Genomic DNA, 26,233 nt, shown 5'->3' with positions numbered 1-26,233 from the left:
GTAATAAGCAGGAGATAGGAAAAGTGAAAATGTTGATGCCTCAGAAAGTCCCAGTATCTGTGTCATGTAGGAGTATACTTGTACATTTATGCACTTACTTTGTATTTTAAATAAAAGCAAATTATACACAAAAAGCTGAGCATTCCATTTTGTGTCAAAACACCAAACCAAATATAAATTCCTGTGCTAGATTTAAACTTTTGAAAAATATAGTTATATATACATATAAGTACATAATATACACATACATGTATACATATTTATGTAAGTCCCTATTAATGGGCATTTACTAGAAATATAAGGGATTTTTTAAAAATTCAATTATTTCAGGACTTAACTATAGATTTGAAGGCCTAACTCCTCACCAACAACCTGAAACACCTTTTGGTGCATGCCATTTACTAATTTTAGTAAAAATGAGACAATTAGAGTTGTGTGAGCTTTGGTAAGATGAGTAAGTATTCCAAATGTTAGTGTTTCTCATATAGAGTAAGAATAATGTAGTATTTCATATCTCTGAGACACTGTGACAAATACTGACAGGAACACATATAAAAACCTTAACTGAACACTGATTCAGTAAATGGTAGTGGGAGTAATATTTTGAAGAGTTATATATTATTCATTGCTGGTAATTTTTTTACTATATTTATTTCTTTTTGAGAGAGAGAGAAACCGTGTGTGCAGGAGTGGGGTTAGGGGCAGAAAGAGAGAAGGGGATAGAGGAACATGACTTGAGTCGAAGTCAGATGGTTAACCACCTGAACCACCCCCGTGCCCTCATCATTAGTAAATTTTTGTCCACACTTAAGCCTCTAGTCATTGGGGTTGAGACTTTGATGGTTCAAAGAACAAAGATACCTAAGAAGAAAAATCACACTAGTAAGCTTCTGACCTCTAGACAAAGTTTCATTTGAAAGGAAGTTTATGAACAACATGAAATTCACTTATAAAAACAGTTAGCTATGCTTTCTTATCAAAATTTGAATGTCAGGGGCGCCTGGGTGGCTCAGTCGGTTAAGTGTCCGACTTCGGCTTGGGTCATGATCTCACGGTTTATGAGTTCGAGCCCCGCATCGGGCTCTGTGCTGACAGCTCGGAGCCTGGAGCCTGCTTCGGATTCTGTGTCTCCTTCTCTCTCTGCCCCTCCCCAACTTGTGCTCTGTCTCTCTAGGTCTCTCAAAAAATAAATAAATGTAATAAAAAATAATAAAAAAAAAATTGAATGTCAGTATCAATTTACTATTTATCCAGATAAGAATTTGAAAGCAGAGGGGCACCTGGGTGGCTCAGTCTATTAAGCGTCCAACTTTGGCTCAGATCATGATCTCACGGCTGGTGAGTTTGATTCCCACATCAGGCTTGGTGCTGACAGCTCAGAACCTGGAGCCTGCTTCTGATTCTGTGTCTCCCTCTTTCTCTGCTCCTTCCATGCTCATGCTCTCTCTGTCTCTCAAAAAGAAATAAACGTTAAAAAAATTAAATTTTAAAAGCAGATATTATACTTTAAGGATAATTAAGTTTATTTTATAGCAGTTATACAAATAAATTACTTTCATTTAGTATACTACTCTTAAGCTTGACTCCATCTATTGTCATAAGGTTTTAGTTAGAGACATTTTTTGTTGTACAAAATTCTAATTTCCTTTTAAGTTTCTTGTTTACAGGTTACCATTGCCAATGTCTACCTATGAAGCATGGTCATGAATAAATAACAACTTCATATATTTGACAGTCTTAACTATAATTCTATTAGATTAAAATCATTTTTATATAGGTGTTCACATTTTGAATAGAAAACTCAACTTTCTGAGAATTCTGCTATCACTTTTTCTCCAAAATTAGGAAAAAATAGATTTTGTTGTGTTTTTTTTCCTTAAATTTCTGCCCCAATTATTGGAAAGTATTAATTATGAAATTGGATTTTTTAAACTTTTTAATGTTTATTCATTTTTGAGAGAGAGAGAAACAGAGCATGAACAGGGCAGGGGCAGAGAGGCAGACACAGAATCTGAAGCAGGTTCCAGGCTCTAGCTGTCAGCACAGAGCTGGATGCGGGGCTCGAATCCATGAGATCATGACCTAAGCCCAAGTCGGACGCTTAACTGAGCAACCAAGGCGCCCCTATGAAATTGGACTATAACTGTCTCACTGCTATAGCTGGTTCCTCAGCATTTCTTGGGTTCCCATATTACCAACTCATTTGTTTTGAATTTTCTAATTCTGGTACAAATATTCATACAAACTTCTAGTCACTGTTCTTTGTGCTGGTCAACTAAACAGCAAAATTCACTGGCCTGTCATAGCTTAACTTATATTCAGGAGACAATAAACAAAAATACATGTTAGTATGAAAAAATTCATTTGATGGCTAGTTATAGAGAAATATAAAGAAAGTGAGAGGGGGTGTACAGGATGAGGGGCCAGTGTTGCTGTTTTATGAAGATTGAGTAGGGAAGGCCACTCTAATAAAACTGGTACACAAATTGCTATATGGAAATTCAATTTGTTTCTTTCAAAAATGAAGACTTGTTTGATTTATTATAACCAACAAACATTGGTTAGGTGGCATTTTGCTTATATTATATTGGCATCTAAGAGCAAGGGTTGGCAAACTATGGACCACAGGCCCAATCTAGCCCACTATCGGTTTTGTATGGCTTTGGTTTTTATATCATAAGAATTGATGGGGCACCTGGGTAGCTCAGTTTGCTAAGCATCTGACTCTTGATTTAGGCTCAGGTCATGATTTTACAGTTCATGAGTTCAAGTCCCTCATCAGACTCTGTACTGATAGTGTGGAGCCTGCTTGGGATTCTCTCTCTCTCTCTCTCTCTCTCTCTCTCTCTCTCTCTCTCTCTGTTTCTCCTCAGCTTGTGCTCTCTCTCTCCCTCAAAATAAATAAATAAACCTAAAAAAAGCTAACTGGAAAAAAATGTAAAGAAAAATATTTAGTGACTATTTGCATTTTGTGAAATTCATATTTCAATAGCCATTGAGTTTTATTGTACCTCTCTCATTTGTTTAGCTATTGTTTGTGGTTGTTTTTACTCTATAATAATCATATGGTTATAACAAATAGACCCAAAAGGAGACCCACAGCTACATTTTTTACTATCTGGCCCTTTATAGAAAGTTTTCCAATCCCAGCTATAGAAGAAAATAAACCTCTGTACAGTATTTCTAGGAAACTTGTATGCCAAACGCCACTTCCCTTGACCCAACTTGAACGTATTGGCAGATGGAATGGACAGTTTCTGTGCTTGTTCATGAGGTTCCACCACAAGCAACCTCCCAGGCTCCCTGCTTATCTGCCTAAGAGCATTCTTTTTTGGTATAAGAGCAAGGTCAGACTGCATGCACAGGAAGCCCAATAGTGCAAGTACAGGCTGGGGGTAAAAGCTCCAGAGGAAATCCTCAACCAACAGGGTAAGAAAGTCTGTGATTCCACTATAATTTCACTTCTAGCATTATCACTGTTCTCTTTTATGCTCCACTTACCCCTTTGTTAGGCAATTCTCTCTTCAATTATCCTTTATTTATTCATTCATCTATTTATTTTTATTTTTATTTCATTTTGGTAAAATGACAGTGACTTTATCACAAAGAGACAAAAAGGTGACACAATAGCCTGTGCATGAACTCAGTAAGAGAAGTGCAATGAGCAATCACTTGCAGACTTTGAAAGAAGTGATGTGATTGGCCACTGATCATAATGTACATCTGTTTTTTAAGTAGTGATTTGTGGACCGCAGAACTAATAGCAAAGTTTGCATTTTATGCAATTTTTCACAGTTAATATATTGCAGTAGTTGAAATTTGTTGGGGGGGGGTTGGTGTTATTTAACTAACCCATGGTAACTGAAATTCATGCATATCAGAACTATTCAAAGCAAACACTGTCTAATTTGAGGAGACATTGTTAAATTATGCTGCTTGATACAAAGAAATAGGATTAGAATGTTAGGGTGTGAGGTTGATGGCAACTGCAAGGTCCTTCTTGTAGGCCTAAGTGTATGAAGCAGCCCTCTTTTCTCTGACTGAAGGAGAATTAAGATTATGAGAGGCACTACCCTCTTCTTGACACAAAGTGACCACAGTGAGCTTTCCTAAATACAGTACCATCACAGGTAAGCAGAGGACCCTCTGGCTTAGGAGAAGCCATGTATGAGACTACAGTTGACCCTTGAACAGTGGGTGAGTTGGGGCACTGATCCCTACACAGCTGAAAATTTGTGTGTAACTTTTGACTCCTCCAAAACTGAACTACTATTAGCCCACTGTTGACTGGAAACCTAACAAATAACATAAACAGTCTATTTACACGTTATTTTGTATGTGTAATATATTCTGTATTTTTAGAATAAAGTAAGCTAGAGAAAAGAAAATGTTATTAAGAAAATCATAGAAAAGAGAAAATACATTTACGATACTGTGCAGTATCCAAATTCCTCCTGTAAGTGGACCCACACAGTTCAAACCAGTGGTGTTCAAGGGTCAACTGTTTTTAGTTCCAAAGAAAGAGTAAGAAAATGGTTAAAAGCTTTTTCAGATTGATATTCTTTGGAGGTAAGAGAAAAAAAATGAAATTGAAGCTTCATATCTTCTGTTTATCATTTCACACATGACAGCTGTGAACAATAAATGGAGCCTAAAGAGATACCCCAGATACACTGGTAGGAAGACCACACTGGCAGTGACTCTTCTCTTAGATTGTGATGGACTGAGTGTATAGTCTTTGATATCAACATATTTGCATTGCTTCCTTGTTGATGCCCTGTTGCAGCCACAGGTCAATTAACAGCCAGGTTTCTGAGCAGAGAGTCCTACCTACCTCTTTCACGTGAACTAAAAGCAAATCTTCTTAATAAAGGTAATAAGAAAAATGCTGATTAAAAAAAAGCATTAATTATTAATTATAAAATAAAAATCTTAATTTCCTTGAGGTATTTTTTATTGAATAATTTGATTATAGAGTATATATTATTATGGCATTTAAATATTAAATGTGTGCCTTGGACTTTCATATATTTAAAAAATTTAAATTATCTAACTTTAAGAATAAGCTCCTGTTATTTTTCTTTCTTTATTCAAAGGACTTGAAAGGATTATTTACCCTGAATTTGTCTCTAATTCGATATATCATTATCAGTATTGTTGAAAGGCAAAAATGGAAAGTGAAATAGATAGGTGGAATTAACCATCTTGACCTGACTTTTTTACTTCCTTGGCTTGAGCTGTACAAGCTTCACTATCAAGAACTTTTAAAGAATGGCTTTTAATACAGCAATTTTACAACTGGATAATTTTTAAAGCATTTAACTCAATAGTAATCGTCATGTAGCTTTAAGAAAATGATTCACTTACAATTCTGTGTCAGAGAAACCTGAGCATTTGCAATTAGGTGGGTGAGATAATTTTAAAATACTGTTGGAGTTTTTCTGAAGAAAAGCAATATAACAAAAGAAAGCTTATTCTTTCATCTTTGCCCTTTGAGTACTGCCCTATTTGATGTCTGCCTCAGTAACTTCATTCAGGCACTTTGGTTCCACTTCAGTACGTTTTCTTTAAACTTGACATATACCATTGGAGATTATCAGTTCAAGGTCATCAGTTTGCACAAAATTATAGAAACAACTCAAAACCATGAAACATGTTAGTGTAAGCCCAGTTTGTTTTTCAGACACAAAGGATTGTCTTCTGTCATGGGCATCTATTTACTGGTCTGCTAACATATTTTTAGGAGAGAACCATACTTCCCCAAGGGTCTCAGATGAAGAACAAGGCCAAGTCAAAGTATCCAACTCTTTAACACTCTTTAGAATCAAGAAAGATGCTCACGTGTTGTTAAAATATGGTTGTTGTTTTTTTAAGTTTATTTATTTATTCACTTATTTTGAGACAAGGGCTAGTGGCAGAGACAGAGGGAGAGAGAGAGAATCCCAAGCAGCACCACACTGTCAGCCCAGAGCCTGATGCAGAGCTGGAACTCACGAATTGTGAGATAATGACCTGAGCTGAAATCAAGAGTCGGACACTTAACTGACTGAGCCACCCAGGTGCCCCAATTCTGGTTGTTTATATCATTCTCAGGGAGTCTCCAGACAAGGGACTTTCAGCCCCTGGAAGTCATTTTTTTTTTTTTAAGTTTTTATTGTAGTTCCAGTTAGCTAACATAGTGTTATATTAGTTTCAGGTGTACAATATAGTGATTCAACACTTCCGTATATCACCCTGTGCTCACCATCCCCATCACCTATTTAACACATGCCTCACTCACCTGCCCCCTCTGGTAACCACCAGTTCTCTAATTAGGAATCTGTGGAAGCCATGTTCTTTACTGAGGAGTCAAAGAAGGCTGTTGCTGGTGAAAAGTGAATCACCTGTCAATGAAGTCTCCTTTCTTAGCCTCATCCTTACTAGAAAGAAACCAAGCTTAGTGACTATTTTGGTTGTAACTGTTTTTGGTATCTCTTGTGAGGATAAATCAGGGTTAAAATTATAAGTCAAATTCTTCAAAATTTAGTCTAATAATAACTTTATTTTGCCTTCTAGTAGTCAGAGGAATTGGGCCAAGCCACTATACGTCTTCTGTAGGTCTTTCTATGAATGTGGATTGAATAATAAATTAGTGTGTTATGATGAACTTCCCACCATAATTATAATTCTTGAGCACTCAGTATTCTTTTTGATCAACCTTCCTGTGAATGAACAGTAAGCGATAATAGATACATCTGTTTTCTAAATTAAGTCTCCTTTTGCAGATCCACAGGGAATAAGTCTGTGTGTGTTTGTGCATATGTTTCATACAAACTAGATCTTAATCCTCCAATGTGTGGCTCTTCTCTGGCAAAGAAGGACTCCTCAGGGCTACCTTAAGTTACTTCTGTGATAGAGAATGTTAAGTAAGAGATTTAAAGATAAGTAGAAGTCACTACACTTTCACCTAATGTGGTATTAATGTAATACTTTATTTTAAATGAGCAAACACCAGTAGATCACAGAGATCCTTCATTAATATATCTTTGTAAAGTGGGTACTCATTTATGAAAAAGGCAAAAATGTATTTTCGAAGAGTTTATAGTTTAGGTGGAGATCAATAAGACCTCGTGTTCTTTTGCTATACTTACGAAAAAGCATTTCAATGACTGGTATTTAGTTATATAGTCAATAATAGAACTAGAACCCAATTGTCACAATATTAATTTTTCCTTTCATTCACTGGTACCCACATTTTCAGCAAAGGCTAGAAAAATTCTAATAAATATTTTACAAAAATTATTAATTAGGACATAGGGCATTTTAATAACAATCAAAATAGCAAGATTTTCGCTGATTTTTGGCCAATGTTAATTGTGAAAATAAGTATTTAATTTGAAAATGTTAGCACATGAATTTATGTTTAATGAATATTTTTAAGAATATGAAAAAACTGTATTTGCAATAATGCTTTAATATACGTGTTCTTTTGCAATAAAGTTATTTTAATAAATGAGTTCTTTGCTGTAAAAAAGGTGGCTAAGTAATAATAATAGAAATAATTACAATTTTGGCTTATCTTTTTAGGTCTCTTTTCTATGACATCATTAGTAACATCAAAAGCTGGTATTAAAAAGGAATTAGTATTTCATTTATAGGACTAAGACATATTTCTGATAAAATATTTAATAGGAAGTTACAAATCAAAAATTCAACTCCCCCTATTTCCTAAATTTATTATGTATTTTACTATGCACACACACACACACACACACACGCACACACAGGAGTCCTTGAAAATGTTGCATCAATTTAAGGTCAACCAGCTGATTTTGATGTCAATATCAAAATTACTCACTTTCCAAATCTGCTGTGAATATAATAAGTAATAAACCTTTTGTTTATTACAGTCTTTTGTTTCTTTATGTATTTTTGATGTAACTGTATTTTATATTTAGATGATTGGTGATCATATATATTCATATTTATTTTATAACTTCTGGGCCTTATGGCCTTCCCTCATGGAACTTCACTCTTAAGTCTACCTAGAAGTAAAAATTAATCACCTGCTTTTTTATCTTCCAAGATATTTAAGGTTTTAATAATGTGTAACCCAGGGCAATTTACTTAAAATCTCCTGTCTCTGTTTTTTTTTTTTTTTTTTAATGTTTATTTTTAAGAGAGAAAGAGACAGAGCGCGAGCAGGGGAGGGACAGAGAGAGAGGTTGACACAGAATCTGAAGTAGGCTCCAGGCTCTGAGCCATCACCACAGAGCCTGATGTGGGGCACAGTCACACAGCACAAGATCCACGGAGCGCGAGATCATGATCTGACCTGAAGTAGGTCGCTTAACTGAGCCACCCAGGCGCCCCTCCTTGTCTATGTTAATGTCTGTGAAGCCTTGAGAAGAGAACCACGTCGTAGGTTCTGTGGCTGTGTGTGCTGTGCTTTAGTCATTGGTTCATCTCAAGTGCATTCCAGTATGAAGAGTAAGACAGGACTCCAAGTTTACTTATTTATTTTTCTCCAAAGAATAACTAGTTATCTTAAAACTAATTTTTAGTTAATTTATGTACTTATTTATTTACTTTTAATAGAATTTATTGTCAATTAGCTAACATATAGTGTATACAGTGCACTCTTATCTTCAGGAGTAGAATCCTGTGATTTATCACTTACATACAACACCCAGTGCTCATCCCAACAAGTGCCCTCCTCAATGCCCATTACCCATTTTCCCTACCGCCCCCCCCCACCCCCATCATGTTTTCCATTGGTTTAGACAGATACTTTTATTAAATTATAAATATCAAGTGTATTAAGGTTATGTCTTGCTTTCATTTCAGAGTTATGAATACAGTTATTTCCTTTGTCATAAAGCATTTATAAAAATTTCTATACTTATATAATGCTTTTTAAAACCTGGTAGCCATTTTTCCCTTACTACTCCTTTGTTTTAGAAATTATCCAGCTTTTAAAAATGTATTTTTGATATTTCCATTTGAATTTCCAGAGAAATACAAGTATAATTTCATTAATACTTTGTAAAAATATCATCATATTAATTGTGATTATATAAGATAATAATTCACATTTCTGAAAACAAGCCATCTTGTTCAAAATTAGTGTGATTCTTTCCATTCATTTTAATTGACATATTTCCATAAAGTTTTAATTTTTCTTTATCTAGAACTAGCCCCTATCTTGCTGGTTTTTAGATAACTCACTTTTAGTGGTGCTAAAAGGTAAATTTAATTTTTCTAAAGAAATTACACTGATGTTTGCATTTTGCTTATATGATTAAACAGCTTCCAGAAATCTTTTAAATTTTTCTAAGATTTTAATAGTAATAACATTTAACTATTAAGGTGCATTATTACATAAAATACAAATAACTAAAATTATGCTCCATACTTTTGTTTCTCCAAGCTATGAGTTAAGAACTTGGCATCTTTTGGCATTCCTGAATTTAGTGAAATTAATTTAAACTAAGTATAATGTTAGATTTTTTTAAAGTAAAATTTTAGTTAGTTAACATCCAGTGCAATACTGGTTTTGGTAGTAGAATTTAGTGATTCATCACTTACATACAACACCCAGTGCTCATCACAACAAGTGCCCTCCTAAATACCCTCCATGTTTTTGAAATTTATATATCTACCTCAAAATTCAGCATTAAGCTTAATGATATATTTACATTTATATCTCTATGCATAGCTATGTATCAGTCTATTACCCCTTACAAATGGTTATATTTATAGAAGGGAGAAATGTGGAATTTTGTTGGATGTTTATTCGGCACATATGAAATTATTATGTGTGAAATGTTTATAATGCCATCCTTATAAAACATAACAAATTACCTAAAATGTAGTGACTTGCCTGTCTTTGAAAAATATTTTCCCTGCAGTGATATCTTTTATATTAGTGTAAGAATATTATCCCAAACTATATTTTCAATAAGTATATAGACACATGAAAGTCAATGAGAAGCTTATCCTATGAAAAATTCAAGAAATAAGTCATTCTTTATAATGCTATTTTATTTAAAGCCTGAAGTTTTATATTTTAAGTATCATAAAAAATATCTTTGCTTTTAAACTTTTCCAGTATGTTTCTATTTACTGCTTCCTTCAAGAGAATACATTCTAACATAATTTAACCTTTTCCTAATGATTTGATGTGCATGATTGTTCTATTTCAGTGAAAACACCATTTTTATTCTGGTTACTTCCTCATTGTCAGCTATTGCTGTTGTCAAAGGATCCAGATCACTCTCACTTGTTGGTTTGTAAAGTCTTGTGAGTAGGGTAATTGAGCTTATTAATAGTGCACTAAAATTATAGTAGAAAGGCTTTGTGAGAAGACCAGAGGCCCTTTCTTTTGAGTTGTATAAAAGAGCTTTAACTTCTTTAAAGCTTTTTGTGACATTTTGTCAGTTCGGAAAACTATGATCATTTTATTCTGTGCTATGTTCAAGAGAAGTAAGGTTGCCAAATGATTGAGTTACAGATATTGGAATAAGTCCTGCTATCGGTAATGCCAAAATGGAATGCGTATATATTAATTGCTATTGTTACAACTTAATCATATGTGACTGTATAATAAACAACTCTAAAGAGACCCATAACCACACTTTGATAATATCTTGAACACTTATTCTAGGTTTGATATTTTGAGACAAGAGTCTGCTGTGTTTTTTTGTCATGAAGAAAATACTTTTGTATTTGCATTGTATAGATGACCTTCTAGTTATGTTGTTCAACTTGAAAAAAAAAATACCTGATAAATTTTTAAAATGCAAATTAAAACTACACGTTATTGCTGTGTACCAAATTACCACAAACAGTGGTTTAAAACAACTGTCATCTTTTAGCTCACAGTTTTGTAAGTCAGAAGTTTAGGGTGGCATGGCTACATTCTCTGCTCTGGGTGTCAAAAACTGAAATCAAAGTGTTGGCTAGGGTTGTGCTTTCATCCAGAGCTGGAGGTCATCTCCCTGAAAGATTGCTTCCTTGCTGGCTGTCAAGTAAGGAACACTCCCAGCTCCCAGAGGCCACCCGTATCCCTTCTCATGTGGCCCCTTCCATTTTCATACCTGACCTGAGCAAGTCGAGTCCTGCTCATGCTTCATATCTTTCTGACTTCCCCATCCACAACTAGCCAGAGAAATCTCTCCATGTTCAAGGGTTTATGAGATCAGGGCCAGCCAAGTTATCTCCCCATATTAAGGTGAACTGTGACACACAGCATAATAATCCAATGAAGTGATTTCTTATCACATTCCAGGAAATAGGTCACTAAATCTCAAGAAGGAGCATTTATAAAATTCTGCCTGCCACATGCATTAAGTGCAATTAACTTGTTATATAACCAGGATAAGGTAGTAAATATGTGTTTATCAGAGTGGGCTCTAGAGCCAGCTTAATATTGCTGTTCAACTAGTTATTATCTGAGAGACACTGAGCAAGTTACTAAAGCTTTCTCTGATTCAGCTTCTTTTTCTATAAATTTGGCCTAATAATAATACCCGTGTCATAATATTTTAATAAAAATCAAATGTACTAATACATGTAGATCTCTTAGAGCATAAGAAGTACTCAATAAATGCTGTATACTAATTTGATTAGTATATTGGGACTAATGTCATATGGTCTCAAAAATGCCTAACATTTTATTTCACATTATTCAATATGCCAAGAATGAGATGTATCTTTGAATTATATAACTCCATTAAGTTAGGAAGTTTTACAAATTTCTTTAGATTCTATTGAGTTACACTACACATTTTATAAAATAATATTGTTATTATACAAAGTTATAGCTCGCAGAATAATAGTAAAATTCCCTACAAGAAATAATGCAAACTTCAAACTGCTTTACCATAGTAATCTAGAGTTTAAAATACAAAACAATAGGGATCTAACCAGTCCTAATATTGGTCCTCCATAGCCAGATGTTCTCATTATACCTGTTTTAATGAACCTAAGCATTAATTAGTTGCTTATGTTTATGGTTTGGAGTCTCAGAGTAGGTGCTTTCCAGTTTATGAAAGTTGTCAGGACTCTATTGTGCCTGCAGTCACACATTCTAAAGTCATGCAGGCATTTGAGATAATTAGTTACAGTTTCATGACCTCCAAAGTAACTATATGTTAAAATAAGTTTTCCTTTTTAACATTTCAAATTTATGACTTATGACCACAATAGTTACTTATATTCTATTTTTAATTTACATAATGACAAATAGTACCTTTACGTCACATTTAACAGGGTAACATTTCTCAGTGAGAATGGCTTTGTCTTTCCTTTGACTCAGGCGACCACTAAGGAAATACATATACTCTGATGAACAAAGAAAACCAACCAAACCCATAAACAAATTTGTAAATTAAAATAAATAGTAATAATAGAATTGTGATGTTTATCCAGATAGCTAATGAGGTATACTGGTGAGAGAATTTCTTTTTCTTTTTCTTTTGTAATGTTCATTTATTTATTTTGAAAGAGAGAGCACAAGCGGGGAAGGGGCAGAGAGAGAGAGAGAATCCCAAGTAGGTTCAGTGTTGTCAGTGAAGAGCCCAGCATGGGACTAATTCCCACAAACCCCGTGATCATGACCAGAGCCAAAACCAACAGTCAGACGCTCAACCCACTGAGCCACCCAGGCACTCCTGATGAGAGAATTTCTTAAAGAACATTATTATTAATAGCTTTCCTTAGAAAAAGAGGAAGCATATGCTTAACTTTGTGATCCTTAAAAACTAAATAAAATATTTATATTACATTCTGACCGAATGAGAAAATAATCAATTAGATTGGCTACTATAAGTAAGTTCTACAAATCAAGAAATATTTCTTTGTTTTGTTCTACTAAACTTTCTATAACTATGCAAAATCAAACAGCAGAGTGAAAATAGGTGTTGTCTTCTGGGGCAGGTAGAATATAGTTCCCCAAAGATATCTATATCTGAATCCCCAGAATCCATGAATACGGTAGCTTACATGGAAAACTGTGGGAAAGTTTTAAGGTGGTGAAGAGAATTAAGTTTGCTAATTAGCTGACCATAAGCAGTCTATTCTACATTAAATAGGAATGTTCTGCATTAATTCAGATTATAAAGGGGTGGGCCTAAAGGAATCACAAAAATCAATGTCAGAGAAATGCAGTGTTTCTGGCTTTGAAAATGGAAGAAGGGGTCATAAGGAATATGGATGGCCTGTGAAAGATGGGAAAGGCAAGACATTTACTTCTTCAAAGCCCCTGAAAGAAATGAAGCTCTGTCAACACCTTGATTTTAGCACAATAAGACCTATTTTGAACTTCTGACCTCCAGAGCTGTAAGGTGAAAAATGTGTGGGTTTTTTTACGCCACTAAGTTTGACGTGATTTTTCATAGCAGCCATGGGAAATTAATACAGCTTCTAATTTGAAAAATGAAGACAGGATGTACTCAATTTCTGATGTAGCAATTTTAGGATAAAATACAGAGGTCACCTTTGAAAACTCAGTTCAAGGAAAAACACTGTAAAAGCAAAAAATCCTGCCATGTGTTGAGATTTAAGATACATCTAGCTTGTTTGGATGAGACTTTGAAACTGAAATCAATCTTCACTTTTCCCTTTGAATAACAACACCTTTGGTTGCTCGGAAGCCATTAATTTCACGCATTCCCAATTATTTTCTCTTAGAAGGATGACTAGACCTTAATTTCTCTGCAAAGGTTTTGACCAAGGTTTTGGACAGTATGGAAAGTACAGTTGTACAAATACTTCCTTGTCTAGCCGTATCTGCAAAATATGAGTCTCATGAAATTGGGTTCATTGGGAATAGGTTACACTATTCCACCAATATTTGTCAAGAGTTAGTCATAAGAGAGAGGTACTTCCATATAACTTAATTTTAGTGAAGCATTCGTGAATGCCAATGCCATCAAGCTTTGAGAATTCAGATGACCTTGAAATTATTCAGTGGTTTAGTTCACCTTGGAATTTTGTTTTGTACATGGATGAAAAAATCATCAAATATAAAATATAATAAATATACTTAAGCATATCTTATGTTACTAATCAGTATAGGTGACTTTTCTGAACATTACAATGTATGTTTATTCTAAAAATAATAGTACTAATCTTATAATGCCTCATATTTAGTTATATGGAAATTAGCTTATATTTTTATTAACTTAAAAAACATTAAATGCATCTAACCTAGTATCTATATTATTATTGCTTTGTTACCTTTGGATAACATTTGAGCATTTACTCAATTTTACTCATTTTATTTCAATTAGCAAAATTTCCCCTACCAAGTTGTTCATATTTGTTTAGTTCCTTGCTGGTTACTTTCTAAATAGCAAGTGAATACCCTGAGGAATACTTTCCCTAGTTTGCAAACTTTTATTATGTTACAAGTAAAATAGATCTTTAGTGAGTATGTGAAAAGTACACAAGAATGTTGACTCCCTTTGTAGGGATATTTAATCATTGAAGATAAAGCACTGGTGAATGTGAATCTGAACACTAAGATCAAACACTGAAAAGCAAGAGTAGTGTTTTGTTAGCTATGTTTTATCATATAAACATTTGTGAACTTGTTCAAGGCAGACATTTTTAATGTGAAATGTGTAACCACATCTATAAAAACATATCTCATCAGCAATTTAACTTATTTCTGCTTTCAATTTCTATATGGCAAGTTAGATTTATTCCATTTCTCAGATTTATGTATAAAAAGCTTTTAGGAAAGATAAGCTATTTTATTTAGAGATTGTAACATGATTGATAAGGATAGAAAATCAGTTTAGTCTCTACATTCTATTAAGCTATTCCCCAGATACATTTTTTTAAAAGAAGATCTTAAAAGGCATAGCTGACATTTGTTTACATAACCTCAAATTGACTTTTAAAATGTTCTGTTATTTTAAGGCATAAAACAATTTTAAAGAGAAACATGGTAAATAATTTATTAAATTCAATTCACTTTCAGAAACTGTACAGAGATTATACAGAAATTATACTAGGATTATGTTACTTTTTTATGGCAAACAGTGACATAAAAAAGTTGTAAAATCTGACAGAACTGTGCCATGACCAACAATAATTCTATTGAACCGATAGTTTAGCATGAGACCATTATAACATTCAAACAAGTTATAAATTTGTGTCTACTTTGATAATTAGTTTCTGCCAAGGAGAAGAAATAATGTAGTTAAAATACTACTCCCTTTGGTTTTCTGCCACATTGTCTTTAAGAAAAATAAGTGTGACAAGTGTATTTTCACATCTGAATTTGTACACTGTCTTGGGCAGGTTGTGTGTTAGATTAGTAGTAAATGGTGATTGTTTGATTTTATGTTTTATCAGGAGCTACAACCATAGAGAAATATGACCTCAGAACAAATTTGTGGATCCAGGCAGGAATGATGAATGGCAGGAGACTGCAGTTTGGTGTGGCTGTTATTGATGACAAACTCTTTGTAATTGGAGGTCGAGATGGCTTAAAGACATTGAATACTGTTGAATGTTACAATCCCAAAACCAAGACTTGGACTGTCTTACCACCAATGTCAACACATAGACATGGTCTAGGTAAGATCTCTTACTTTATTGGTATTATTTTTAGAAACATTTATTGATAGTTAAAATGCATGTTAAAAATAATATTACTGTCATTAATTATCATTAACTTTAGATAAATTATGAGCTTATTTGGAGCATTTTTTCTAAGTTCTTGACATTTTCTTGTGTTGACTAATGTGCATTAAACTGTTGAGAAGGATGTCAAAGATACCAAAATGAGTAGACCTCAAGCAATCCTCAAAGTTTTCACAATCTGACATTCATACAACATGTAAAGTTCAATATGAAAAAAAAAAAAAAATAGAACTATCATGGAGAGGCCAGAGTAATGTTGCCCAGAGGAAAAAATAGTTAATGTGCATTGAGGAAAACTTAATTAAGGTGGCTCACTCCACTCCCATAACTAGCCTACCCATACCTTTGCATGTAATTAATTCCACCTTGAAAAATCTGTGGGGAAAGAGCAATACAGTTTAGAGAAAGAATAACGTATCAATTGGCACCAGGGATCATTAACACAGGATTCAACCGATTTCTCCTGTGGAAGAACCTAGAGATGCAGAGAACTATATTGGGATTCAGATGATCTGGGTGTGAGTCTTGAATCTACCGTATTGACATGATTTGAAGACAGCACTTAAACTATAAGACTTCAATTTCAAGACTTGCCACCAATTCAAAGTTATTAAGTAGATAAAAATATAATTATAATGTTATGAAATCACTGTGTGAATTGTAAAGTCCTATACAAATATTTGAAAAGAGGAATGAAATAAAGGTGAACAGTTCCTGAATTTGTTCTTGTACCATGGGGATTATAAAGAGAAGTACAAATGACTTTTTTTGAATACCTGAAATATGGCAGTCAATTAAGTGTCTTTCATGTATTTAGAATATACATATTAGGGAGCTATCCAGGTTTAATGGCAAATTCATTGATTTAGACATTCATAGGCAAGCAAAATTGTAGAACATTTCTAAAATATATATTAATGCTAGTTCAATTTTGATATCTCTAGCACTGCACTTCCCATTCTTGTTTACTCTACCATCAATTTAAGCAAACATTAAATAAATAAATAAATAAATAAATAAATAAATAAATAAATACATAAATAAAATAGGTCTGGACTATTTGATCTTTTACCTCCCTTTTTCACATTAGGTATTAGTAAATTAAGGAATAGTAATAAATATATGAAAACCTTTTCAAGTTCTAAAATTTTTTGCTTTAAATAATAACTATATAATTTATTTAAATCTCATGGAACCAAATTATAATATGAAAATATTAACAGCAAATTATTCTTCCCAGGTAACATTCATGAGTATTAAAGGTTTCTTACATGATTGTTTTTCAAATATAATGGAGGATTTTTGCTTTTATATCCATGTAAAAGTTATATGTGTTGTTTTAATTATCTAGCTATCTAATTACCTATGTTTCTGTTTGAGTGAAATGTAGAGAATGAGCACTCTGGTTTAGAATGTTTAGAATTTAATGTCTCCTTCTTCCTTTTTGTTTTCGACAATTCAGTAATTTTCTATTAAGGTGTACTAAGGTTCAATTATGTAGGTTATTTGCATGCTAAGAGAACATACTTGAAAAAATTTCACCGAGAATACATCTTATGCTATATAATTTCAAGTGTTTAAAGTGTACAAGGTGATGGTGTGCCTCCAAATTCTGTCACACAGCGTCCTCTCCTCTAGGCGTCAGGACTGGACAAAACGGTAACCTGGGGTATAGTCTTTCAGTTTTTCTTATTTGCTAAAGGGTTCATTGTAAAGGTTCATGTGGAAGTAAGGCTGCACAGCAAATGACATGAGCTAATAAGTATTTCAGGTATCTGAAATGTAGTGCAGCATTTCTCACAAGTTTTGGGGACCCAATACTAACTGTAGTAGTCCACTATTTTCATTCCTCGCCCTCCCTTGCTTTGTGTTTTTCATTCTGTTTCACTTCTATTATCAAGTGGTTCACCTCTCCTCCATATCTTATACCATTGGCTTCCTCTGTTTTACTTCCTAGGGGCTATTGCTTCCTGTCAGTTTTTTTTTAAATTCTCTCCTACAATACTCCCCAAGATCCGTCCTTGTTATATTAGTAGTTAGAGCATCATTTCTGGACACAATTCTCATCCCAGAGTGCCTCATAGATTGCTAGCAATGCCCAGTACATAGAAAGCTGCCTTCAACTTGGATGCCAATCCAAGCTCTAATCAGCTGAAGCCAGATTGATAGCAATGCAAGATACATGTGTGTTTCCTGATGATGTTGAATGTTTCCTTTATGATCAATCACATTCCTTGTGATCAGTTGAATCTCAGAAGTTCATCATTCTATGTCATACTCAAATGCAATAAGCCTCCTTGGCCCAAGATTTCTGTCCCTTCGATATACACATCAATCTTTGATTTACCTTCTCCCAGGGACTCCTATTACATTGATGTTGATATTTCTTATTTAATTCGCCATATCTTTCTAGTTTAATTTGGTATGTTTTCTTTTATCCCTTCCTATTGGTTAATTTTAATATCTAGCCCTCCAAATTGTCCTTAATCTTCATGTATCATGATATTTCTCCCATGTATTGATGTCTTGATCTTAATTAATTTTTTTCACAAACTCGTTATTCCTGCTTGGTAATTCACTATAATTGCTTTCTTCTTCCATGATATTAATATTCCTCCTTGTCTCTGTGAGGCTATTTATTATACCTATTTCAAATTCCTATCTGCCTCTTTACTTCTTTTTTGTTTATTATATGTGATCATCTTCCTTCTCTTCCTCAAATTCCTCTTTCAGCTCTCCTTTTACTCTTCTCTTTTTCCTGTTAGTCATCCTTTTTCTCCTCCTCCTGTTGCTGTTCTTTTTCTCTCTGCTTTGGCTTCTGCTTCCCCTTCTTCCCCATATCTATTTTTTCTTCCTCCTTTTTTTTCTTCTTCTCTTCTAATTTTACTTTAACAGTAGTTGTAACCATGGAAATGTGTAATTTTTAACTGTATTTTTAACTGTAATTTTTAAGTCATATGAATATATCAGACACTTTGGCTAATTGAATGGAAGTTAAGGCATATGCCATTCTTTGTGCCCTCTCAAAACATTCAGGACTGGATGGGAGGGTTATGCCAGGGTGTGGAGCCCTGACCTTGCAAGCTGGTTTTGTGCAACCTATCGGCTGTTATTCCTGACATGTAACCCTCAGGGACACATCTGTTTACTTTCACTTGCAAATAAATGTCCTTATGCCTTTCTTCTTTATCTGTGATGCCCTAACTATAGGACTGGAAGCTTGGATAGGAAGGGAATGTTCTGAACCAGTAAGTCTATTTGCTTCTGCTGTTAACAGTTCTTCCTTTAAGCTGGGCTCTGATGACATTCTGATGTCATCCAGCCAATTATGGCAGGCTCTTGATGGGTTCTGCTCCCTTGCTGCCAAGCAATGTAGAGGGTTCACTGGTTGTTCTTTTGACCACATCAAAAAAGCACAGATCAAATTTTCCTCCGAGATATTCCCCCATTGCAGTGCCATGAATTTTTGTCTCAGTAAGTTACAACTAACTTTTGTTTTTCTAATTATTTTTTACAGTGTCAATATTTGTTTTTCAAAAACGCACCATGACCTTCCCTTTATGTAATCCTTGGTATTTGGTTTGAATATAAATCAACAGCCTTCTGTGCTAGTTTTTTATTCGTTCAGAAATAAGAATGTCCCATTTTATTTGCCATATAATCAGTACTTATTCTGCGATATGCAGTGAAATTACAAAATTAACTATGTAATCCCATGTTATGCATTCAAATGACTAGAAGTAACAGGCTAAAGTAAAACTTAAAAATATGTAAAATATATAAAAATATAATATATATGTGTGTGTGTGTATATATATATATATATATATATATATATATATATATATATACTATGTATAAAATTCAAGACATTTTTGACCTGTATGGCTTTTTTTTTTCTCACTTGATTTGTATAGGAAAAACAAAACCTTGAATTATTTTTTGAGAAAGTCACATGAGTTCCTTGGTTGCTAAAGATGATTATGTGGCCAAAAATGTTTCATAGCTATCAATAAATGAAGAAAGCTCCTTCTGCTGCATAAAATAGCATAGAAAACTTATATGCATATTAAGTCTGTGATGTCAAGGGAGCAATGCATCTGCCTAGAGAATTAAACTAATTAAGACCACAGTTCTCTCAATATGCTAAGAGTTTTTATTTTGGCATTTATGTCTTTGAAGCACATAATCCACATATCATGACTTTTTTGCACCACATTTTATATTATATAAAACTGAATAAGACGTTACTACAATACAGTGCTTGCAATTATGTCTTTTCAGGAGAAATTGATAAAGAGTAAGATAGCTGTGGATTATCTAGGAACCAATGTTGTATATTAAACATATGGTAGGAGTTGTTTTTATTTTTATTTTGTTTAGTTTTCAATTCAGGTAAAATCCACACACCGTAAATTCAAGTTTTAAAGTGTAGAATTGAGTGCTTTTGAGTATATTTACAGTTGTGCAGCCATCACCACTATTAAATTCCAAAATATTTTTATTATCTTTTTAAAAAATATTTTTATATTTATTTATTCTTTTCAGAGAGAAAGAGACAGAGTGTGAGCAAGGGAGGGGAAGAGAGAGAGGGAGACACAGAATCTGAAGCAGACTCCCCGCTCTCAGCACAGAGCCCAACGCAGGGCTTGAACCCACGAACTGTGAGATAATGACCTGAGCCGAAGTGGGACGCTTAACCGACTGAGCCCCCCAGGCACCCCCACAAAATATTTTTATTATCTTAAAAAGGAACTGTACTTTTGGTGCCTGGGGGCTCAGTCAGTTGAGCATCCAACTTCAGCTCAGGCCATGATCTTGCGGGTTTTGAGTTGGAGTCCCTCATCAGTCTCACTGCTGACAGTGTGGAGCCTGCTTTGGATGCTTTGTCCCCCTCTCTCTCTCTGCCCCACCCCTGCTCACGCTCTCTCTTTCTCAAACATAAATAAATATTAAAAAAGAAAAAAAATAAAGAAACTGTGTACCCAAAAGTACTTGTTCTTCCTTCGCCCTTCCTCCTAGCCCCTAACAATAATAATCTACTTTCTGTCTATGGATTTGCCTATTCTGGACATTTCATATACATAGAATCATATAATGTGTGGTCTTTTGTTTATGGCTTCTTTTACATAGCATAATGCTTTCAAGGTTCATTCCTGTTGTAGCATGTATCATTTCCTCCTTCCTTTTATGGTTGAATAACATTCCATTGTTAGAATTTATCACATGATGTTTTTACATCATAAATAGAAAGACATTTGGGTTGTTTCTACTTTTGGACTATTATGAATAAAATAAAACTGCTATGAACATTCATGTATCCCTTTTTTCTGTACTATGTTTTCAATTCTCTTATAGATATAGATAGATACAGATAGATATAGATATAGATGATATAGATACAGATAGATATAGGAGTGGAATTGTTGAGTCATATAATAACTCTATATTTTATTTCTGGAGGAACTGCTGATTGGTTTTCAGAATGGTTGCACCATTTTCTATCCCCTCAGTAATGTATGAGGGTACAAATTTCTCCACATCCCTGCCAACACTTATTATCCTTTCTTTTTATATTGTAATTATCTGAGTATATATGAAATGGTATCTCACTGTGGTTTTACATGCATTTCCTACTGAATAATTTTAAAAAACTTTTTCTGTGCTTATTGACATTTACTCATATTCTTTGGAGAAATATCTATTCAAACGTTTTGTCTATTTTTTTTTTTTAATTTTTTTTTCAACGTTTATTTATTTTTGGGACAGAGAGAGACAGAGCATGAACGGGGGAGGGGCAGAGAGAGAGGGAGACACAGAACCGGAAACAGGCTTCAGGCTCTGAGCCATCAGCCCAGAGCCCCACGCGGGGCTCGAACTCCCGGACCGCGAGATCGTGACCTGGCTGAAGTCGGACGCTTAACCGACTGCGCCACCCAGGCGCCCCATCTATTTTTTGTTTAGATTGTTTTCACTGTCGAATTTAATAGTTCTTTGTATATTCTGAAAATGTCTTCTGTTACATACGAGTTTTCAAATATTTTTATACATTATATGCATTCTATTTTAACTACATTGACAGTGTCCTTTGTAGCACAAAAAAATATTAACTTGATGAAGTTCAAATTATTTCTTTTTTCTTTTTTCACATAATATTTTTAATTAATTTATTTTTCAATCTATGTCCAAGTTATTTGGCATATAGTGCAACAATGATTTCAGGAGTAGATTCCTTAATGCCCCTTACCCATTTAGACCATCCCCCCTCCCACAACTCCTCCAGCAACCCTCTGTTTATTCTCCATATTTAAGAGTCTCTTATGTTTTGTCCCACTCCCTGTTTTTTTTATATTACTTTTGCTTCCCTTCCCTTATGTTCATCTGTTTTGTATCTTAAAGTCCTCATATGAGTGAAGTCATATGATTTTGTCTTTCTCTAACTGACTAATTTCACTTAGCATAATACCTTCTAGTTCCATCCACATAGTTGCAAATGGCAAGATTTCATTCCCTGTGATTGCTGAGTAATATTCCATTGTATATATATACCACATCTTTATCCATTCATCCATCAGTGGACATTTGGGCTCTTTCCATACTTTGGCTATTGTTGATAGTGCTGTTATAAATATTGGGGTGCATGTGCCCCTTTGAAACAGCACATCTGTTTGCTGTGCTGTTTGCACTACCTAGTAGTGCAATTGCTGGGTTATAGGGTTTTTTCTTTTATTTCTAATGCTTTCGGTGACATATCCAAGAAAATGTTGTCTAATCTATGGTCATGAAAATTTATGCCTATGATTTCTTTTAGAAATGTGATACTTTTAGTACTTAAATTTAAGAATATAGTTCATTTTGAGTTAGTTTTTGCACATGGTGTGAAGAAGCAATTTGACTTCATTCTTTTGCATGTTGTCTCAGCACCATTTGTTAAAAAAAACAATAATAAACTTTCTTTCTCATTGAATTGTCTTTTTAAATTTAATTTTATATTTACTTATTTATTCTTAATCTCAGTATAATTAACATACCGTGTTGTATTAGTTTTAGGTGGGCAATACAGTGATGCAACAATCTATACATTACTCAGCACTCATATAATTTATTCTCCTTTTCCCGTTTCCCCCATCCCCCACCCACCTCCCCTCTGAATACCACCAGTTTGTTCTCTATATTTAAGAGTCAGTTGTTTTGTTTATCCTTTTCTCATTGTTGTTGGTCATTCGTTTCATTTCTTAAAATCCACATATGAATAAAATAATGTGGTATTTGTCTAAAGAAAGCCATCAGCAAAACAAAAAGACAACCTACTGAATGGAAGGCAATATTTGCAAATGATATATCCAATAAGGGGTTAATATCCAAAACACATAAAGAACTCCTACAACTCAACAGCAAAAAAACCCTAATAATCCAATTAAAAATGGTCAGAAGTTATGAACAGACATTTCTCCAAAGAAGACATACAGATGACCAACAAACACAGGAGATGATGTTCAACATCATTCATCATCTGGGAAATGCAAATAAAAGCCACCTTGACATACCACCTCACATCTGTTAGAATGGCTAAAATCAACACCACAAGAAACAGCAGGTGTTAGAGAGGATTTGGAGAAAAAGAAGCCCTCGTACACTATTGGTGGGAATACAAACTGGTGCAGCCACTCTGGAAAACAATGTGGAGTTTCCTCGAAAAGTTAAAAATAGAACTACCATACGACCCAGCAATTTCTGGATTTACCCTAGATATTTACCCCAGGATACAAAAATACTGATTTGAAGAGATACATGGACCCTGATGTTTATAGCATATTATCAACAATAGCCCAATTATGGAAAGAGGGCAAATTATGGAGATATATATATATGGTGGTCAGAGGGATAAATTAAATAGGTGATGGAGATTAAGGAAGGCACTTGATGGGATGAGCACTGGCTGTGATGAATCAGTAAATTCTGTACCTGAAACTAGTATTACACTGTATGTTAATGGGAATTTAAATAAAAGCTTGAAAAAAGAAATAACAAATCAATTGGCCGTAAGTGTGAGGGTTTATTTATGGAATCTCAAATCTATTCCTTTTGTTTCTGTTTCTGTCCTTATGCCAGTGTCACACCGTCTTTATTGCTCTCATTTTGTAGTCATTGAAATTTTGACATTGAGAAGTTTGAGCCCTCTGACTTTGTTGTTCTTTTTTCAATAATTTTTTGGCTATACATATAATGTTATTTGCAAAGAGAAATGCTTTTATTTCCTTTTTGAGAAACCATATGGTCTTTATTTAAAAATTTTTAAGGTTTATTTAGTTTTGAGAGAGAGAGCACAAGCAGGGGAGGGGGAGACACAGAATCCGAAGCAGGCTCCAGGCTCTGAGCTGTCAGCACAGAGCCCAATGCAGGGCTTTAACCCATAAACCATGAGATCATGACCTTAGCTGAAGTCAAACACTTAACTGACTGAGCCACCCAGGAGACCCCAAAACCATATGGTCTTTATTTCTCATTTTTGCCTTCTGGCCCTAGATGGAACCTCCAGCACAATACTGATAAGAAATAGCAAGAGGGGACATTGTTGACTTTTTCTTTTAATTTTTTTAATGTTTATTTATTTTTGAGAGAGAGACAGAGTGTGAGTGGGTGAGGGGCAGAGAGAGAGGGAGACACAGACTCTGAAGCAGGCTCCAGGCTCCAAGCTGTCAGCACAGAGCCGGACGCGGGGCTCAAACCCATGAACTGTGAGATCATGACCAGAGCAAAGTTGGACACTTAACCAACTGAGCCACCCAGGTGCTCCTGCCTTTTTCTTAAACTAAGGGATAAGGTTTCAGTTATTCACTATTAAATGTGATGTTATTCTTTTTTTCTTTTGTGGATGCTCTTTATCAGCTTAAGAAAACTCCCTTATATTTCTAGCCAGTTGAGTGTTTTATCATAAAAGATACTGGGATTTTGTCAAATGCTTTTCCTGCATCTATATGAAGAGCATGTGATTTTTCCCTTTATTTTAACAGTACAGTGTATTACATTAATTGATTTTCAGATGTTAATCACCTTATTATTTTTTCAGAAAAATCTCACTTGTTCATGGTCTATAATCCTTTTCGTATGTTGCTGTTTTTGGTTTGCTAGTGTTTTGTGAAAGCTTTTTCATCTATATTCATAAAGAATATTGGTCTGTATTTTTCTTGTGAGATCTTTGGCTTGAGTATTGAGGTAATAACTGGTTTCATGAAATGATTTGGGAAGTGTTCATTTATCTCCTAGCTTGTGGAATAGTTTGTGAATGATTAATGTTAATTCTTTAAAGATTTAGTAGAATTCATCAGAAAGACACAGTTTTTGAATTACTAAATCTCTTTATTTTTATTGATCTATTCCGATTTTTCTGTTTCTTCTTGAATCACTCTCTAGCTGGTGACTTCCTAGGAATTTGTCAATCTCATTACAACATCTAAATTGGTGGTTTATATTCTTTATAGTATTCCCTTAATATCCATTCTGTTTCTTTAAGGTAGGTAGTGATGTTCCCTATTTTACATCTGATTTTAGTAGCTGGCACTTGGCTCTCTCTCTCTTTTTCCAACTATTTAAAGGCTTGTCAATTGTATTGATATTTTCAAAGAACCAACTGCCATTTTCCTGGTTTTCTTTATTCTAGTCTCCATTTTATTTATTTCCATTCTATTTTTTAATATTACTTTCCTTCTGTTTGCATTGGGTTTGCTTTTCTTTTATTTCTTAAGGTTAAGGTTAGGTTGTTGGTTTGAGATTCTTCTTTTTTTTTAAACATAACACTTTTTTTATTTTTTTTGTTCTGTTTACAGTGTACAACATGCTGGTTTAATATATACACACACCGTGAAATGAGATCCTTCTTAATTTTTAGCAGCTATACTTTCCGTGCTTCAGGTGCACTCCAGAAGTTTTGGTGTTTTTGTGTCTTCATTTTCATTCCTCTCAAAGTATTTATTTTTTAGACTTTCTTTGACCCATTAATATTCAGTAGTGTGTTTAATTTCCACATATTTATTATTATTGTGATACGAAGTACATATTTATACATCCATCAACACAGATGTAAAATTATTGCTTTGAGTAAATGTCTTTTAAATAAAATAGGAGAAAATAAAGTTGTAAACCAAAAATACTGGGGAACCTGGGTGGTCCAGTCACTTAAGGGTCCGAGTCTTGATTTGGGCTTGGGTCATGATCTCATGTTTGTGATGTCGAGTTCCACCTCAAACTCTGTGCCGACAGTGTAGAGCCTGCTTGGGATTCTCTCTCTCTCTCTCTCTGCCGCTGTCCTGGTCATGCTTGCTCTCTCTCTCTCTCTCAATAAATAAATAAACAAACATTAAAAAATATATTAACTTATCAGTGCTCTTATTCTTTATGTGGATTTGTATTACTGTCTAAAAATGTCAACATTTTGGCCTGAAGGACTCCTTATAGTATTGCCTATAGGGCAGGTCTGCTGGCAATAAATTCCCACAATTTGTTTGTTTTTAACCAGAGTATGAGATCACTTCTCCTTTATTTTTGAAGAATATAAAATTCTTAATGGTCTTTTTCTTTCAGCACTTTGAATATGTCA

General features: G+C 34.1%; 1 protein-coding gene across 2 annotated transcripts in view; it reads left to right on the top strand.

Moving 5' to 3' along the window:
- Positions 1-26,233, top strand: part of KLHL1 (kelch like family member 1) — a 360,871-nt gene that overhangs the window by 254,352 nt on the left and 80,286 nt on the right. For both annotated transcript variants that reach the window (XM_045478701.1, XM_045478696.1), the window contains exon 7: positions 15,346-15,570. In XM_045478701.1, coding sequence (XP_045334657.1) covers positions 15,346-15,570 — 225 coding nt within the window. The remainder of the gene's footprint in view (positions 1-15,345; positions 15,571-26,233) is intronic.

The sequence above is a fragment of the Leopardus geoffroyi genome, chromosome A1 (genome assembly GCF_018350155.1).
Source record: "Leopardus geoffroyi isolate Oge1 chromosome A1, O.geoffroyi_Oge1_pat1.0, whole genome shotgun sequence".
NCBI lineage: Eukaryota > Metazoa > Chordata > Mammalia > Carnivora > Felidae > Leopardus > Leopardus geoffroyi.
The sequence above is the reverse complement of the archived record's forward strand: the minus strand, read 5'-3'. Positions and strand labels throughout refer to the sequence as shown.